This window comes from Peromyscus leucopus, chromosome 8b (genome assembly GCF_004664715.2).
Source record: "Peromyscus leucopus breed LL Stock chromosome 8b, UCI_PerLeu_2.1, whole genome shotgun sequence".
Classification (NCBI taxonomy): domain Eukaryota; kingdom Metazoa; phylum Chordata; class Mammalia; order Rodentia; family Cricetidae; genus Peromyscus; species Peromyscus leucopus.
The window spans coordinates 36,240,394-36,259,976 of NC_051086.1; the positions used below are offsets into that span (position 1 = coordinate 36,240,394).

Consider the following 19,583-nt stretch of genomic DNA (forward strand, 5'->3'; position numbering starts at 1 on the left):
AGAGCTGAACGGACAAAAGTGAGGCAGGAGAGAGGATAGGTGGGGCTGGCAGGCAGAGAGAATAAGTAGGAGGAGAAATTTAGGAAGAGAGGATCAAAGAGGAAGGAGCAAGAAAAGGAGAGAAGGATGTCAGGGGCTAGCCACCCAGCCAAACAGCCAGCCAGGGAGTAAGAAGTAAAGAAAGAGATACAGAATAGAAAAAGATAAGCCCAGAGACAAAAGGTAGATGGAATAATTTAAGTTTAAAAAAGCTGGCTAAAAATAAGCCAAGCTAAGGCTGTGCATTTATAAGAAAGAATAAGCCTCTGTGTGTGATTTATTTGGGAGCTGGGTGGCAGCCCCCCCAAAGGAACAATAAAGAGTCAAAGATTAAAACAAACAAAAAACCAATAACACACACATTTAAAGATGCAAAATAACTTATTGTATTTATTCATTTTTTTTTTCTTGAGACAGAGTTTCTATAATAGCACTGGCTGTCCTGCAACTCAGTTTGTAGACCAGGCTGGCCTCGATCTCACAGAGATCCACCTGTCTGCCTCCTGAAATTACCTGGGATTAAAAGTGTAAACCACCACCATGTCAGGCTTGAAAAAACATTTTTTTATTTTTTTATTTTCTTTCTTTCTTTTTTTTTTGAGAATTAGTCCCTGGAGTCATTATCCAGCTCTCTCAAGGGAGTAGTTTGAGAGACCCTAGACATCTCCCACCACTTCCCTGCTCCAGCCTCAAGACTCCATATGCTCTGACTGGTTTGTAATTTTCTATGTACCTGAGGCTGGCCTAGGGCTTGTAATGATCCTCCAACCTCCACTTCAGGAGTGCTGGGGTTACAGGCCTGTGGTACTACCACACCCAGCCTTCTTTTCCAATTATTTTTCTTTTCTTTTCTTTTTCTGTTTTGTTTTGTTTTGTTTTGTTTTTCGAGACAGGGTTTCTCTGTGTAGTTTTGGAGCCTGTCCTGGATCTTGCTCTGCAGACCAGGCTGGCCTCGAACTCACAGAGGTCCACCTGGCTCTGCCTCCCAAGTGCTGGGAATAAAGGCGTGCGCCACCGCACCGCCACCCGGCTCCCAATTGTTTTTCTTTAACGTGTGGTGAGCCTATGGAGGTTAGCAGAGCAATCTTCGGGAGTCGGTGGTCTCCTTCTATCTTGTGGGTCCTGTAGATCAAACTAAAGTCATTATGCTGGGCAGCAGGAGCCATCTCACCAGCTCTCTTTTCGTAATACTTTCTATGTAGCCCAGGCTGACCACAAACGCCCCATACTCCTGCCACCAAAGCCTAATGAATGCTGGGGTTACATCTGTGGGTCACCACCCCAGCCAAAAGCATCGGAATCAATTGCTTCCTTATAAATAAGTTCCCGCTCCCACTCCACCGTCACACACACGTGTGTTCTCCATCCCCTCCCACCCCTCATTCCATGCATTGGCTGCCTCTTGGCTCTAAAAGTATGTGCAGGGCCAGCTCTACAAGGCATGAAAATTGAAGACCTACCTGTGGTTTTTATTTTCCTGAAAGAGGGTCTCACTATGTTGCAGCTCTGGCTGGCCTGGAACTTGGTATGTAAAGTACAAAAAAGAAAAAATGTAAAATTTTGCCCCTCCCCCCAAAAAAAGGTGAGTTTCAGTGAAGAGACCCTGATTCATCCAGCTTAGATTAGTCAAACCGGTTTGCTCAGGTGTAACTGGGGGTACAGGGTCAGCTAAGTTTTGTCATCAAGAGCTAGAAATAAATGCCCCCAAAATGTCTCACAGTTACTTTAAGGAGAGAAAAGGTGTGCTAGCTAAGGGTTCCGGCTAGCTAAGTGATCCAGACAGGCCCAGGCAGGCTTTGAAATAAGCATGGCATGGGATGGAACTCAGACTTTCCTAATGTCAGAGGGAGTGTCACAGGGGACAAGTACAGACTGGGGCTTTGGAAGGAGCCGGGCAGACTTGATCTGAAACAACTAAAGAAGGACATAGACACTCAGGAGCAGGGCGGGTGGCATCTCCCTGAGACAACCTTTCACTACAGCCCACAGTAAAAATTATGAGGTGCTTGGACTTGTGGTGGGGACACCAAAGTAGGGGCCAGGACAGCAGCAGAAGCTACAGGAATTAAACAATGGAAGATGCTGGAGTGGGGTGGGGTGGGGGCCAAGGCCCTGAGCTCAGCCACTGCCAACAGGATTGTTCCTGTTGCTAATGGGTTCCTTTTTCATGCTTAATTTCTTTCTTTCTTTGTTTCTTTCTTTCTCTTTCTTCCTTCCTTTCTCTCTCTTTCTCCCTCCCTCCCTCCCTCCTTCCTCTCCCCCCATCTCTGACAGGTTCTCATTGTAACAGGCCCGCAGACCTGAGCACAAATGATTCCATGATGGAAGTGCCATTCAGGTTCTCATCACGTAGACAGTACTATCTGCCAAAAACTAAAACAAAGGCCTAATCCACCAAAGTCCATGTAGTTGTGAGAAAGTCTCCAAATGTACTAACCTTGCTTTTAGCTCTGTTGTTCCACTCCTGGCTAACTGTTCATGTTAACTGAAGTATGTCAAGCTAGAACATGGTTTTTGTGCTTAAAAGCTCACCCTGAGAAAGGCGCACTGCTACCCTGGGATCCCAAACATCCAGTATAGTTGCCAGCTGCTAATCAAAACTCTCTATTGGCTTAAAGCCACGCCCCCGGCAGTCTTCTCTGGTGACTACCCCAAACACTCATGTATTCCAGGCTGCCCTTAAACTCAATATGTACTCAAAGATGGCCTTGAACTCCTGATTGTTCTATCTCTACCCTCTAAATGCTGGGTCACAGTCCTGTGTCACCAATCTCAGAAAAAGAAGAGAAGGAGGAAGAAGAGGAGAAAGATTTACTTTGTAGGTTAACTAAATTATTTTAAATAATAAACAAACATTTAAAAGCTAGGCATGGTAGCAAATCCTCAACTATGTACTGAGTTTGAGGCCATCCAGGGATACATACTATCCTGTCTTTAAAATTACAAGTTAAATAAATAAAATAAGCCAGGCATGGAGGTTCACATCTATGATCCCAATACTTCAAAGGCTTTGGGCAGGAATATTGTTGAGTTCAAGGTCAACCATGGCTACATTTCATGCCCATCTCAAAGTAAATTGTTCCTCCCTTGGAATCTCTTCTACTCTTGGGAATTCCTTCTCACTTTTCTTTAATAGATCTAAGTTTCCTCTACTGAAAATTAATTAATTAGTTAATCAATTAATTATATTTTTTTCTCCCCCCCCCCTTTCCAGACAGGGCTACTCTGTATAGCCCTGACTGTCCTGCAACTTGATCTGTACACTAGGCTGGCCTTGAACTCACATAGATTTCCTCCTACCTCTGCCTCCCAAGTTCTGGGATTAAGGTGTGTGCCACCACTGTGCATAAATCTCTACAGAAAACAAAACAGGGACAGAGAGATGGCTCAGCACTTGAGAGCACTGGCTATTCTTCCAAAGGACCAGGGTTCCCTTCCAAACACCTGGATGTTACACAACTCTCTATAACTTTAGTTCCAGAGGATCCAACATCTTTTACTGGTCTCTAAAAGCATTGTACACATGTTGTACACAGACATACGTGCATGCAAAACACTTATATAAAAAAATGAGTAAAATGAATGAAAAATAAAACCAAAAAAGTGAACAAAATTAAACGATTAATAAAAACAAAAACCAGGTGTGATGGTGACACACACCTTTAACCTAGCACTCAGAAGACAGAGGCTGGAGGATCTCCGGGAGTTCCAGGCCAGCAGAGATAGGTAGAGAGAACCTGTTCCAAAAACAAACAAACACGAAACCAACTATAATGGCTCATGCCTGTAATCCTAGTACTTCAGAGTGGGAGGCAGAGACAAGTGAAACATCCAGGAGTTCAAGGACAGCCTAATCTAGATGTGAGTTCTAGGCCAGCCTGGGGTGCATAGTGAGACACCCCATCTCAGCGCGCACGCGCGCGCACACATACACACACACACACACACACACACACACACACACCACTCACACACGGCATTTAACTAGACAGAAAAAGGCCTCCAGATTAGAGCAGCCTGCCCTGGTGCCCTTTGACCTGTGACAAACCGGACACAGACGCTCCAAATTCCCATTCCTTGTCTCATAAACTGTATAAACCACTAACTGAACTGTTTGTCCCCTGAAACTGGCTAGACTTGAAGATAACTATTTCCTGTTTGGCTGACTGAGACTCCCCTGACTACAAAACATCCAAGTTGCTGATAGCTACTCAAAAAGCAGAGCCAGCTTTGAGGCTACACTGACCGTCTCCTCTATGAACCCCAGGCCTAGCACATGTCAGGCAGGCACTCTACCACTGAGTCATATTTTGAGATCCTTACCCATCTAGAGTTAGTAAAGCTTCAGAAATGTATGTACAATGGAAGATAATATGCATCTTCCCACAAATTAATTTCTCCATAAAGAAAACAGTTGTGATTTAAAAGAAAATATTTCTTTTATTTGTATGTGTTTATCTGTATGACATATGTGTACCACGTGTACGTGCATGCAGAGTCCAGAAGAGGGGTTTGAAAACCTTGAAACTGAAGTTACAGATGTTTGTGAGCCACCGTGTGGGTGCTGGGAACCAAACCCAGATCCTCTACAAGAACAAGAAGTGCTCTTTACTGCTGAGCCATCTTGACAGGCTGTTTTTTGTTTTGTTTTGTTTTGTTTTGTTTTGAAAGACTGTCCCTGCTAGGCATTGTGGTGCATATCTTTGATCCTAGCATTCAAGTGACAGAGGCAGGCAGATCTCTGTGAGTTACAGGCCAGCCTGGTCTACAGAGTGAGTTCCAGGAAAGGCGCCAAAGCTACACAGAGAAATCATGTCTCGAAAAACCAAACAACAATAACAACAAAAAAGTAGAACAGGTTTATTTGAGCAAAGCCACTCCCAGGTGGGTTCTCCAGTCTCAGAGATTGAGGTCAGAGAAGCCACACATTCGAACTGAAGCAGGAAGATTACATAGCTTGTAGGCAAGGGAGTGGTGACTGTCTACCACAAGCTGGGTTGTGCCCAAGTATGGTCAAAAGCTGAACACTTGCGGGGCAGTGGTGGCGCACGCCTTTTATCCCAGCACTCAGGAGGCAGAGACAGGTGGATCTCTGTGAGTTCGAGGCCAGCCTGGTCTACAGAGAGAGATCCAGGACAGGCACCAAAAGTACATGGAGAAACTCTGTCTCAAAAAACCAAAAAAAAAAAAAAAAAAAAACCCTGAACATTTTAGGTGAGGGACTTGGTCAGCTGGCAACTTCAGGAGAGGGGCCACAGCCAGCAAGGATGCGGAACTGGGCTTCTTGGTGCCTTCCCTTCTCTGAGTGGGTAGGGTTTGGAGAGACAGGAATAGGGCTTCTCAGACCTTGCAGGAGATGCAGGAGATGCAGGAGTGAGCTCGCTGGAGGTTCCAACTGAACAATTATCTATCTTTGTGTGAGTGTGAGTGTGTGTGTGTTTTGTTTTTCAAGACAGGGTTTCTTTGTGTAGCCCGGGCTGTCCTGGAACTCTCTCCGTAGACCAGGCTGGCCTCAAACTCAGAGATTCGCTTGCCTCTGCCTCCTGCATGCTGGGATGAAAGGCATGCACCACCACCCTAAGTGGTTTTTCTTTTTTGAGGCTGGTTCTCAATTAATTCCAGCTGGCCTCAAACTCATTATGTGGTCAAGGATGATCATGAGTTCCTAATCTCATTGCCAAATGTTGAGATTGCAAACCTGTGCCACAATACCTGGCTCTGCAGGCAAGTTTAAACCTGCAGAGAAGGAACCTGCTCATCCTGAGTTCACAATTACAAAGAAAGTCCTCTTCCCTAGGTCGGGCACTTAGACAAAAGCCCCCATCCCCTCAAGAGGCTTGAGGAAAGTTCCTGCTTGCCAAGAAGGGAGTGGCTCTCCTAATCTCTGGCAAGAGAAGTTTGTGGCTCTCCATAACATGGCTGTGGTGCCTGTTGACTCGTCAAGATCAACGCCAGCCTGCAGGCTCCCTCAGTCACAAACCCCAGCCTCATAAGCCTCATAAGCCCCCTTGCTCCTGCTCCCATTTAACCTTGGGAATCTTTGCCCTGCCATTCTCCTTGCTTTCCTAGGAGATAGCCTTGGCAGTCAGGATAAACGTTTCCTCTTCTCACTGAGGAGTGGCTACCTTGATTTCTTTACTGTGCCCATTTTCATTCGATGATCACTCTGAAATATCTCACAGCAGAGGGGTGCATTATAACTTCAGGACTCTGAAGAGCACGCGCATCTGCATCTAAAGAGACTTGCTCATAATCTTTTGTGTCTTTTGTCTCCAAGGCGCTCTTAGAAAGTGGGAAGCCAGGAATGGGGTTGCACGCCTTTAATCCAGCACTCAGGAAGCAGAGGCACACAAGGTCTCGGTGAGTTCCAGGCCAGCAAAAGCTAGAGTGAGACCCTGTCTCAAATAAAATAAAACAAGGAAGGAAGTAAAGTGACTAAAGCGAGGTCTCACTTTCACCCCAGGGAGTTTCTGCTCCCACTCCTACCTCTTCAACCCAGAGAGCCTCCTTCATGTCCTAAGGCCCATGTTCCTTTTGCCTACCACTGTTCTATAATCAATCAATCAATTAATTAATAGTTTATTTATTTGTGTAAACAAATTTTATTTATATTATTTTACTTTATTTATTTAATGTTTTTATATTTTATTTATAAGTGTCATGCATGGTATGCTTGTGGAGGTCAGAGGGCAATTTGTAGGAGTCAGATCTCTCCTTCCACCAATCAGGAGTCAACCTCAGGTAAGGTTTGTTGGTAGCAGGTGTCTTTAGCCTTTAAGAATTCTCCCCAGGGTTCTGGAGAGATGGTTCAGTGGTTAAAAGCACTGGCTGCTCTTCCAGAGGAGCTGGGTTCAGTTCCCAGCACCCACATGGCAGCTCACCACTGTCTGTAACTTCAGTTCCAGGGGACTTAACACCCTCACACAAATGTAAATTAAATAAATTAAAAAAAAAAAAAAAAAGAACTCTCCCCAGCCTGTGGCCACTGCTCTTTACAAAACAAATGTTCACTCAGCTATTCTTCTGCTGCTAGAAAAGGGCCCAAATGATGCCACAGCAAACATTTGATTTGGATTAAGAATCCAGTTTACCAGTTACATTGATGAGGTTTCTTGAAGTTACAGCAACCAGCTGTAAAAAAGAATGACAGGGTCACAATAGCCATTGTAAAACTACACTGTCAACCTTGAGGGAATAGGCTGGCCCTGAATTCTAGAAACAGTAGAATGACTTGCCCTCACACATCTTTTATCACTTATTTATTTTTGAGGCAAGATCTCACTATATAACTCTGGCTGTCCTGGAACTCACTATGTAGACCATGTAAGAGTTTTCCCCTGGGCAAGGGCATCTTGTCAGTCAGGAGCCAAGGAATACCACAAAGTCCCACCATACAACAAAATTCACACAAAAGATTTGTTGGGGAGAAGAACAACATGGCAGCTGCCTCTGACTAGGCAGACAGACAGCGCAGGGCTGGGCAGAGGGGGAAGGCTTTTATAGGCTCTTTACAAAACAAATTTTTAGAGCACGCGCAGTGAGTTTAGTGGGGAAGTATCCCATGATAGGAAACATTGGTCGGCTGTTCACCCTGGATTTCCAACTCTCCAAGCTCTGGGTGAAGCCAGGGGCATGGTCCTTTTCCTATGGGTGTTCTTTCCCTGACCCTTTTACCTTACAGACCAGGCTGACATTGAACTCACAGAGATCTGCCAGCCCTTGCTCCCTGAGTGCTGGGATTAAAGGCTTGTACCATCAGGACCTTTTTTTTTTTTTTAAATTTTTATTTTTGGCTTTTCAAGACAGGGTTTCTTTGTGTAACAGCCCTGGCTGTCCTGGAATTCACTCTGTAGAACAGGCTGGCCTCAAACTCAAAGATCTGTGTGGCTCTGTCTCTGGAGTACTGAGATTAAAGGCCTGCATCACCACTGCCCTGCTTTATTAAATTTTTTCCTTAGACAGTGTCTTATATAACCCAGAGGTAGCTTCAGTGTCATTTTATAACTAGGGATGACCTTGAACTTCTGATCCTCATGCCTCTACCTTCCAAGTGCTGGGAAAACAGGTGTTGTTAATCCCATCTAATATAAGAACACTACCACAATTTTGAACCAAATTTGAAGCATGCTTGATTTTATTGGGGTTCATACAAGAGCTGGCCAGCAGCTGCCTCCTAAAGGGTTAAAAAGAATAGCCTGGAATCCATTTCTTGGGTCCTTTTTAAGGAATAAAATCACAAGTAGTTGTAAAACAGGTTTACAGAAGAGAGACAATATACTATATACAAATATAGACAAAAACTATATACAAAAAGTACAATAACTATATACAAATATATACAGGCAATAATTAACATTAGCAATGTCTACTCCATTAGCATTGACAAATTCGGAGAAAATATTCCATTGTCTATCCTATCTTGGCGAGTCCAAAGTGTTGTACCAGATGGATACCCCAATGTTGCAGAGGGACCTTGGGTGACTGTCCAGGCAGCCAGCTATTTCTGTCATTTCTTATTTTTGGAAGTTGTTTGCTCTATACTTCCTGTTTACTCAGATAATATTATATCCTTCTCAGGTCGAAGACTTTATAGTTAGAGTTTTCCTTTTTAACAAATTCAGAAAAGAAACTCACAAAAGAGGTGTTGAGAGACATAAAAAGATAGTTTTGGGTTGGTAATGCAAGTTAAGATAGAAAGTGAATTAGGTACAACACTTTGGACTCACCAAGACCCATGTGATCACCAAGATCATGGGTTGGGGGCAGGTCAGGCTCTAGGAAACAGATTTAAAACAGTAACTCAACTCTTAGAGTAAGTGGAAACTATTTCTGTTTGTTTTGTTTTTCCAGACAGGGTTTCTCTGTGTAGCCTCGGCTGTCCTGGTATTCAGTAGACAAGAGTGGCCTCGATCTCATCTTGCCTCTGCTTCCCGAGTGCTGGAATTAAAGGCGTGCTGTGCCACCACTGGCCCGCCAAAGACATTATCTTAAAAAAATAAATAAATAAAAAATAAAAAAATAAACATGAAAAATAGGGACTGGAGAGCTGGCTCAGTGGTTAAGAGTACTTGTTGATCTTGCAGAAGATGTGCGTTCACCTCCATCCCCATAACTCCCGTTGCAGGGGATCTGATGCCCTCTTCTGACCTCCTCAGCATCTGGCATGCGCACAGGTGATGCACACGCATACATGCAGGCAGGCAGGCAAAACATTTATACCTTAAAAAAAAAAAAAATCTAATAAAAAACTGCGACAAATCCTGGTCCAAACATATCTTTGGAGAAAACAGACAGAATGAGCCAGTCACGTTGATGCACACCTCTAATTTTTTGTGGTTTTTAGCTTTTTTGCGGGGGGGGGGGGGGGGGGGGGGGGGGGGGCGCCGAGACAGGGTTTTTGTGTATAGCCCTGGCTTTCCTGGGACTTACTTGCTCTGTAGACCTCAGGCTGGCCTCCAGCTCACAAAGAACAGCCTGCCCTTGCCTCCAGAGTGCTGAGATTAAAGGAGTGGGCCACCAAAGTCTGGCTTCTTTGTTGGTTTTGTTTTGTTTGAGTCAGGGTCTTACTGTTTCCCAGGTTGGCCTTGAACACATGGCAATCCTGTTGCCTTGGCCTCCAGAATGCTGGGGTTACAGGTTTCCTGAACACTACATCATTCCACCCTTCAAGACCCTAATCATATTCATACTAAACACATGGCCCACATTAGATATCACACACCAGCCGGTGGTCACCAATCACCTCCGTTGGGATGAGCCCGTCTGGCTCCGCCCACGCCTCGGAGGGTTGAAGGCCCCGCCCCACCTTTCGGAGTTTCCCAAAAGCCCGTGCGGCGGCCTCCGGCAGCTCCAAGATGGCGACTCCCATGCATCGACTCATAGCACGGAGACAGGCGTAAGAGAGACGCCCAGTGGGGTCTGCGGGAGGGCTGTGGGTGTGGAGACGCCGGTCCGCTCGCTAGTGAGCTGGCGCGGGCTGCGGGACTGAGCGGGTTCCGGAGCGTCCGAAATGGATCGAAGAGTTGTTCGCTGGGTGGTTTATGTCCCCCTGTCCATCCCGCACGTTTGTCAAGGGTAGCCTGGATGCGTGATCCCACACCTTCACCCCCGAGGACCCAAACTTCTCCCGCTTGTCCCTTTGCAGCATCCCCCGTCTCCTTCCTATCGCCTTTCCTGGAAACAAGCCTGTCTGCAGTGCCTCTACTCATTTCTCATCTACCGTCTCACTTTCTGCCGTTCTCTCCTCCAGTCAATAATTCTTTTAGTACCTACCACTCCATGCCAGAGTTTCAGTGTGAGGAAAAATGTTTCCAAGACACGCAGCTTACAGTCTAATTGTGGAACCAGTTGACACTCCGAACAAGTACAGCTGGTAGTCTAAAAGGCTTTGTGGGAGATAAGAGACTGTGATGGAAAAAAGGGAAAGGCCCTCTTCAAGTTAGTTGGACTGTAAATACATTAGCGGAGGGTGACGTTTGAAGACAGACTGAAAAGCATAGAAAAGACCGAGTCACTAGAGGATTCGGGAAAAGAAACGATAGACAGTTGTATAATTGCTTTGAGGCAGTGAGATTTTTTTTTTTCTTCTATAAAATGTAGTTAGCTCGTTAAGGGTTAATAAATGTACACCTTTATTGAATCTCTCTCATCTGATAAAAATTTTGTTGCGGGAACTTGATGGCCTGTAGCAGGCAAACACTTCATCCTTTAACTTCCTTTGGTCTCATTCTTTTTGTTTTGGTTTTCGACAGAGTGTTTCCGTGTAGCCCTGGCTGTCCTGGAACTCTTTCTGTAGAACAAGCTGGCCTCTAACTCAGAGATCCACCTGCCTCTGCCTCCCCCATGCTGGGATGAGAGGAATGGGCCACCATCGCCCCGTTTAAAATGTCATAATTTAAACATGAGACTTCATCTGAGATGAACCTGTGTTATCTGTCCTTAGCAAAACTATTGTTCCACTGTCTTTTGTTCTTGGTCACAGTAGTTGTCTTGTAGTTCTTAACTAAATTCTTTTGGGTGGTGATAGCTCATGCCTTGAGTCCCAGGAGGGACTATTAAGGAGGGCAGAGACAGGCGCATTTCTTGAGTTACAGGGCTAGTTCCAGGACAGCCAGGGTTCCACAGGGAAATCCTGCCCCAGGTGGAAGCACTTTGACCCTTGGAGCCATTTCCCTACCTGGTGAGCCTTTGTTTTGCCAAACTGTCTTTTTTTTTTTTTTCTTCATTCTCAGCATTTTGTGCCATTACCATTTGCTTGTATATAGTTCGTAGATAGCTAGCATACAATGTGTGTGTTTGTAACTGTTTCTGTATGTATTTTATATATGATATATATATGGACTTCAAGACAGGGTTTCTCTGTGTAACAGCCCTGGCTATCGTGGAACGAGTTCTGTAGACCAGGTTGGCTTGAACTCACAGAGATCCACCTGCCTCTGTCTCCTGAGTGCTGGGATTAAAGGTGTGTGCCACTGCCACCCAGCTTGACTGTTGATATTTTATATTGAAAGAGCCCCATCCCTTACTACATACATTGTCCATACAATCTGCTTTCTAGGGCCTTATCAGACTTCTTGAATGCAAGGAAAGTCAGAGCAGTAAGTCTGGAGGAAAACTGGGATGATGATAATATGTAATAAGAGGGCTGGGGGTGTGGTTCAGTTGGTAGAGTGCTTGCCTAGCAAGCATATGGTTTTGGGATTGATCCCCAGCGTATGGGAGGTGGATGCAAGCGGATGAGGATTTCATTTAATTCAAGGCCAGCCTTAAGATAAATGGGATCCTGTCTCTCAAAAAAAAAAAAAAAAAAAAAAGGGAAAGGAAGAAAAAGGAAAGATAAGGGCCCAGATGAAACTGGGCAGTGGTGGCACACACCTTTAATCCCAGTACTCGGGAGGCAGAGCCAGGAGGATCTCTGTGAGTTGGAGACCAGCCTGATCTACAAAGCGAGATCCAAGGCAGGCACCAAAACTACAAAGAAACTCTGTCTCGGAAAAAAAAAAAAAAGTGTGTGTGTGTGTGTGTGTGTGATAGCCCATGATTTTAATCCCTGCACTTAGTTCAAGGTTAGCTTGATCTACATAGCAAGTTCCAGATCATTCATGGCTGCATACTGAGACCCTGTCTCAAATAACAACAAAAACACCCTAATTTTAAGAGTACTAAATTAAGTTACTAGGGTCTCATTTCACCCCTTTTCTCTCTTAAACTTGTTCTTTTGGCTCTAGACTTAGGCTATTTCAGTGACAAGATGGCTTTTCTTTTTTCTTTCAAGAATTATTTATTTATTATGTACACAGAAGAGGGTGCCAGATCTCATTACAGATGGTTGTGAGCCACCATGTGGGTGCTGGGAATTGAACTCAGGACCTCTGGAAGAGCAGTCGGTGCTCTTAACCTCTGAGCCTTCTCTCCAGCCCTCAAGATGGCTTTTCAAGAGTTTCTCTGTATAACAGTCCTGGCTGTCCTGGAATTCACTTTTGTAGACCAGGCTGGCTTGGAACTCAGAGTTCCGCCTGTCTCTGTCTCTGCCTCTGGAGTACTGGGATTAGAGGCATGCACCATCAAGCCAGGCAAGACATCATCATAAAACAAAAGCCTCCAGCAATGTTACACTTACCCTTTGTATGGCCTCATGACAGTGGCATGCTCAGTTTCTCAAACCTACCAAAAGGAATGTGAAACTGAAAGGAAAATACTGTTTATGGATTGAGTACCCGATTGTGTGGTGATACTGTGTTCCTCAAAATATTGTGCATGCTAATAAACGTATCTGGGGTCAGAGAACAGAAGAGCCACTAGATATAGAGGCCAGAAAATGGTGGCACACACACCTTTAATCCTAGCATTCCGAAGGCAGAGATCCATCTGGATCTCTGTGAGTTCAAAGCCACACTGGAACAGCCAGGCATGGTGACACACGCCTTTAATCCCAGGAAGTGATGGCAGAAAGCAGAAAGGTGTATAAGGCCTGAGGACCAGAAACTAGAAGCTTTTGGCTGGTTAAGCTTTTAGGCTTTTAGCAGCAGTTCAGCTAAGATCCATTCAGATGAGGACTCAGAGGTTTCCAGTTTGAGGAAACAGGATCATCTGAGGAATTGGTGAGGTGAGGAAGCTGTGGCTGGTTCTGTCTCTCTGATCTTCCAGCGTTCACCCCAATACCTGGCTTCAGGTTTGATTTTATTAATAAGACCTTTTAAGATTCATGCTACAATAAAAATATAAAAACCAACTATTCTCAAATGTAAGAAAAAAAAAAATGCCAGAGGATACAAGAAGAAAAGCACCTTAGTAAACAATGTGCTTTTGTAAAAAGCATGGTTTCCTGGCAAAAATAAAGATGATCTCCCCCATTACATTTGTCAAATAATTAATAGAATTGCTAACTATTCATATTCTGTCTGCTGTGAAGCAAGTTGGTTTTTTTTTTCTTTTGTTTTTTATTAAGAGATTTTCTATTCATTTTACATGTCAGCCGAGGATTCCCCTGTCCTCCCTCCTCCCACCTTCCAGCCTTCCCCCCCCCAGCCCACCCCCCATTCCCACCTCCTCTAGGGCAAGGTCTCCCCTGGGGAGTCAGCAGAGCCTGGAACATTCGGTTGACGCTGGTCTAGTCTCCTCTTCCCTGCACCAAGGCTGAGCAAAGTGTCTCAGCATAGGCACTAGGTTCCAAAAAGCCGGCTCATGAAAGTCGGTTTTATAACAAAATTGTGAATTTGTAATCTAAAACATTCTAAAAGGTATGTCTATATGTTTCTGCTTGTGTGACTTGAATAGCTATGCCATACTGATAGTTACTTTCATGTGCCATTGTTATTAACGATACGATTATTCATGATTATACTCCCATGATCTGCAACTTGGATAAAATAGATGATACTGCTAAAAAAAAAAAAAAAAAGATTCATGCTACACGATTGCTTTAATGTCCTTGTTTTTCACCTAAGCTGTGATTTATTAGATTAAAAACCTGGGTATTGGTCCAGATGTCATGGGTCATGCTTTTAATCCCAGTACTCAGGAGGGAGAAGCAGGTGGATCTCTGTGAGTTCAAGGCCAGCCTGGTCTACATAGTGAGTTCCAGACCATCCAGGGCTACATATGACACCCGGTCTGCAAGAAGAAGAAGGAGGAGGAGGAGGAAAAACATCTGAGTGTTTTCAGGAGGCTTGCCAGGCAGCAGTGGCACATGCCTTTAATCCCAGCACACAGGAGGCAGAGTGTTGTGGAATTTTGTTTTGTTTTTTTGTTTTTGTTTTTCAAGACAGGGTTTCTCTGTGTAGCTTTTTGCCTTCCCTGGAATTCACTCTGTAGTCCAGGCTGGCCTCGAACTCAGAGATCCGCCTGCCTCTGCCTCCCGAATGCTGGGATTAAAGGCGTGCGCCACCACCGCCCGGTGGAATATTATTTTAAGGTGTTAACTTTTGTTTATGTTGCATTTGTTTAACTCTGTGAAGCTGTGTTACTGTGCCCATGTAAAACACCTGATGGTCTAATAAAGAACTGGCCAATAGCAAGGCAGGAGAAAAGATAGGTGGGGCTGGCAGACAGAGAGGATATATAGGAGAAGAAATCTGGGAAGAGGGCGGAGAAGGAGCCAGAGAAGGAGGAAGACTCCAGGGGCAACCACCTATCTGCACAACCAGCAAGCCACGGAGTAAGAGTAAGATTTACAGAAGTTAGAGAACGGGAAAAGCCCAGAGGCAAAAGGTAGACGGGATAATTTAAAATAAGTAAAGCTCGCTAGAAACTAAGGCAAGCTAAGGCCGGGCATTCATAATTTATAGTAAGCCTCCGTGTGTGAATTTATTTGGGAGCTGGGTGGCAGGCCCCCAAAAAGAGCAAAAACCTCCAACAGCAGAGGCAGGCAGATCTTTGAGTTGGAGGCCAGTCTAGTCTACAAAGTGAGTTTTAGGACAACCAGGGTTGTTAACATATAGAAACCCTATTGGGGGGAGTTGTGTGTGTGTGTGTGTGTGTGTGTGTGTGTGTGTATGTGTGTGTGTGTGTATGTATGTGTATGTGTGTGTGTGAAGAATAGAGGTGAGAGGAAGTTGAAGTCAGTTCTCTGCTCCTTCCACCACACAGATCAGGGATCCAATTCAGATCTTCAGGCTTACAGGAAGCACCCTTACCTGCCCATCCCTGTCTAATCCTTAAAATGTTTTAATGGGTTAGGGGTCTACTTCAGTGGTAGGGCATTTGCTTCATGCACATGAATGAGGCCCTGAGTTTAATATGTAGCACTACAAAAAAATAAATAAAGGAAAATAGAAATCTGTATTCTTTGCATTCTGAACTAAAAATGTTGGTCTGAACCTGATGGTGGTAGTGCACACCTTTAATCCAGCACCTGGGAGGTGGAGGCAAATGGATCTCTGTGAGTTCAAGAGCCAGTCAAGGACAGGCTCCAAAGCTACACAGAGAAACCTGTGGGGGGGGGGAGGAAAGTTGGTCCGAATGCATCATTACTGGAATGGAAAAACTTAATTCCTGTGTTTATGTGTTTGTTTTGCTTGAGACAGGGTCTCTCAATCTTTAGTTCAGGCTAACTTTAATTTGCAGCCATACTTCCTACTTTACTTCCTGAAAAGTGAAGGATTATAAGCATGAAACAGCATGGTGGGCTTAGAGGAGCCAAGATTTGTTCTGTTGAGCCCCAGGATGCATGCATTGATCCACTTACTATACTATTTCTGTGTCTGTTAGAGTAAACATCACTGTATGCTTTTTCAGGTCAGAAAGTATCACAAGACAAAACTTTTTTTTTTTTTTTTTTTTTTTTTTTGGTTTGGTTTTTTGAGACAGGGTTTCTCTGTGTAGCTTTGCGCCTTTTCTGGATCTCGCTCTGTAGACCAAGCTGGCCTCAAACTCACAGAGATCTGCCTGGCTCTGCCTCCTGAGTGCTGGGATTAAAGGCGTGCACCACCACCGCCCAGCTAAGACAAAACTTTTTTTTTTTTTTTTTTTTTTTTTTTGGTTTTTCCAGACAGGGTTTCTCTGTGTAGCTTTGCGCCTCTCCTGGAACTCACTTGGTAGCCCAGGCTGGCCTCAAACTCACAGAGATCCGTCCGCCTCTGCCTCCCAAGTGCTGGGATTAAAGGCGTGCGCCACCACCGCCCGGCGACAAAAATTCTAAGGCTTGTATTTATTATGTTTTTTCTTTGTAGTGAAGCCAATAAGCAACATGTAAGATGTCAGAAATGCTTGGAATTTGGACATTGGACGTATGAATGCACAGGAAAAAGAAAGTACCTACACAGGCCTTCAAGAACAGCAGAGCTGAAGAAAGCTTTAAAAGAAAAGGAAAATAGATTATTGCAGCAAAGGTGAGTTTACATATGGTATCCAGAGGAAATTGCCCAAATATTTACAGAATTGACTAGGGGCTGAAAGGTTCATTATAATACTAGCTGGGGTTTTTGTTTTCGTTGTTGTTTATTTTGGGTTTTGGAGACTGTCTCACTGTTTATAGCTCAGGCTGGTCTCAAATTTGAAGTTCTTTTGTCTCAGTGCCCTGAGTGCTGGGATTACAGGTGTATACCTCCAATCCAGTTTCTAAAAGCATTGGCTGATTTTAATGAATGGTGTCTGTGTCAGACACTGTACTGTTCTTTTCACAAGTATTAGCATATCTAAACCTCTCATCTCTACTAGTAAGGTAGCTATTAACCTGTTTGTGTGCTCACACATATGAGCTTTGCACATCTGTACATTCCACTCAAGCTCACTAGACTGCTCTGTATGATGTTAGGGAATACAGCCTTGAGTTTCTGTTTGTTTTTGTTTAAACAATAACTAAACTTGTGGTTAAATTTGCTCTTATAAAAGTATGAAATGACCGTGTGTAGTTCTAGGAACTCAGATTACAGCTATTGTGCTGTTGTTTGCCTTGTTCAGTAAGTAGTTAAAGTTCTAAACAAAAAAAGAAACAAGTTTCTGTGTTCAGTCCTCTTTACTACTAACTGGCTTTGATGTACATGAGATAAGATGTGTTGTTAAGGGCTGGAGAGATGGCTCAGCCGTTAAAGGCTAGGCTCACAACCAAAAATATAAGATGTGTTGTTAAGCACTAAGTCAACCATAACTGTACTGCGTGTAGCAGGAAACTCCACTTGATTCTAGCAAGAAATCCTGTTCACTTGAGCGTATGTAATGAAGGCAGAGTGTTCGGAGGCTAGCAGAGGATTGTAAAGTCACTCTTACTGATGGGAGCTTTTGTTCCCCTTATGTCCTTCAGCATGGGAGAGACTAACGTAGAGAAAAAGATCAAGAAGAAGAAGAGGTAGGTGGATTTTGGTGATACTACCTGGAGGGAGGAGATTGGGAAGGAAGTGTCTTTGTTAATATTTTCTTCTTCTGTAGAATTTACTAGCTCCATTTTTTTTTTCCTTTTTCTGCAGTGCTCTAGAACCCTTATACCTGAAAATACTAAATGATTTCCTCCTCTGGATCTCACAGTAAAATCTTACCAAAATTTTGCTAAAGGGGACTGGAAAAATGGTCCAGTTACATAAAGTACTTGCCGTGCACATGGGTAAATATCGAGGTGCATCGGCGTTTCCTACAGCCACAGTACTGGAGCAGGGGTAGAGATGGGTGGATCCTGGTGAATCACTGAGCATCCAGCCTAGCTGAACCAGTGAGCTCCAGGTTCAACTGCAGCCTCTGAAATGTATAGAGCAGTTGAGAACACCTGATGCTGACCTCTGCTCTTCATACACAAATATGCATACTGGCATGCACTTGTGTACAAACACATACCACATAAACGGACACATAAATGAAAAAAAAAATGTTTCTGTTAAGTCTAGGCATGGTTGCACTTACTATATAGTCTTGGTTGGCTTGGAACTGGCTACGTAGACCAGGCCAGCCTCAGTCTCAGAGATCTGCCCGCCTCTGCCTCCCAAACTCAGGGTTTAAAGGTGTGTGCCACCATGCCTGGCTTGTTTATTTGTTTGTTTTTTATTGTTTGGTTTTGCTTTTGATTTGTAGATCTACTTGTTTGTTTTGTTTATTGGTTTTTCAGGTCAGGGTTTCTTTGCTAAACAGGCTTGGCTATCCTGTAAGTCACTCTGACCAGACCAGGCTGGCCTCGAATTCACAGAGATTCACCTGCCTCTGCCTCCCAAGTGCTGGGATTAAAGGCTTGCACTAACACTGCCCAGCTTAGATTTATTTTATTTACGTGTATAGGGGTGCGTCTGGATACCAGAGGGGGCATTGGATCCCTTGGAGCTGAAGTTAAAGATGTTTTTTGAGCTGCCGGATTGGGTGCTGGGATCCGAATTCCAGTCCCCTGACAAAACAGTAAGGCTTCTAAATGCTGAGCCTTCTCTTTAGCCCTTGTTTTATTTTTCTGAAACTAGATCTCACTCTGTAGCCCAGGCTGGCCTCAAACTCTTTGTGATCCTTCTACTTCAGCTTCTTGAGTGCTAGGATTCCAGACTTGAGCCACCATGCCCTGCTCTCTTCCTTTTGTTTCTTTATATTTGGGCGAGACAGATATGCCTGGACCTTACTGTGTAGCTGAACTCCTCATCCTCCTGCCTCTACCTCCTGGGATTATAGCCATGTGCTAGCATGGTCAGTGTGACATAGTATGGGAGGTATACCTTGTGAAATCCAAGAGAGTTGCTGAAGTGATAGAGAGCTTGTCAAGTGGGGAGGCATGTGTTAGAGCAGTTAGGCAATCTCCAAACATCGATTGTGCCTAGGGCTAGTGCAGGAGCTCAGCATGAGCGGTTTTTAAGCACTGTGTTAAATGTCAGCTTCTCATGTGCGCATGCTTTGTTTAACTTGAATAGGTCGAAGAGTGTCACGAGTTCCAGTACCTCTAACAGTGACAGTTCAGCCAGTGAGTCTTCATCAGAGAGCGAGACATCTGCCTCATCCTCCTCAGAGGACAGTGACTCGGAAGGCAGTCCCTCTAGCTCCTCGTCCTCAGTTTACTCCTCCTCCTCCTCTTCCTCCTCCTCGGACTCAGACTCGGACTCCAGCTCCTCCAGTAGCAGCAGTTACAGTACAGAGAGCAGCTCTGATGATGAGCCACCAAAGAAGAGGAAAAAGAAATAGAACTCTCTACACTGGACCAGTGGACCAAAAACATCAGTGTGACTCGCAGGGGAACTGAAAACATGCTCAAGCAAGCAGGTTAGCTGGATCAGCTTGTTAGAATTCAGACCTTCCTAAGTATTTGCCATTGTATAGAATATTAATAAAGGATATTATATATATAAAGACATTTATTTTAGGAATGAATATTGTGTTCTTGCTGTTTTTCTTCTTTTAAAGATGGGTCTCACTTTGTAGGCCTGGCTGGCCTGGAACTTATTATGTAGAGGAGGCTGGCCTTGATTTCACAGCCTGCTGATGATTCTAGTACAGGATTAAAGATAATGTGCCACCATGCTCAACTTTTGTTGTTGACATTTTTTTTTAAGTATTTGAAATACATCTGTAGAACATAATCAAAGCTGAAAACCAGGAAATCGGTTTCAATGATAAGTCATTTGTTCTGCCTCTGAAATGAATGTCTTATG

The 19,583-nt window shown here is 44.2% G+C and overlaps 1 protein-coding gene across 1 annotated transcript; it reads left to right on the forward strand.

Moving 5' to 3' along the window:
- Window positions 1-9,830: 9,830 nt before the first annotated feature.
- Zcchc10 (zinc finger CCHC-type containing 10) lies at window positions 9,831-19,302 on the forward strand. Its single transcript, XM_028855690.2, has 4 exons — window positions 9,831-9,934; window positions 16,209-16,367; window positions 17,279-17,323; window positions 18,849-19,302. The coding sequence occupies exons 1-4, from the start codon at window positions 9,894-9,896 to the stop codon at window positions 19,114-19,116; spliced, it is 513 nt and encodes a 170-aa protein (XP_028711523.1). The 5' UTR covers window positions 9,831-9,893; the 3' UTR covers window positions 19,117-19,302.
- The last annotated feature ends 281 nt before the right edge of the window (window positions 19,303-19,583 follow it).

Coding starts and splice junctions, on each gene's coding strand:
- Zcchc10 (XM_028855690.2), top strand. CDS start 9,894: ATGGCGACTCCCATGCATCGACTCATAGCACGGAGACAGGC. Junction 16,368..17,278: donor AATAGATTATTGCAGCAAAG/GTGAGTTTACAT, acceptor TATGTCCTTCAG/CATGGGAGAGACTAACGTAG. Junction 17,324..18,848: donor AAGATCAAGAAGAAGAAGAG/GTAGGTGGATTT, acceptor TAACTTGAATAG/GTCGAAGAGTGTCACGAGTT.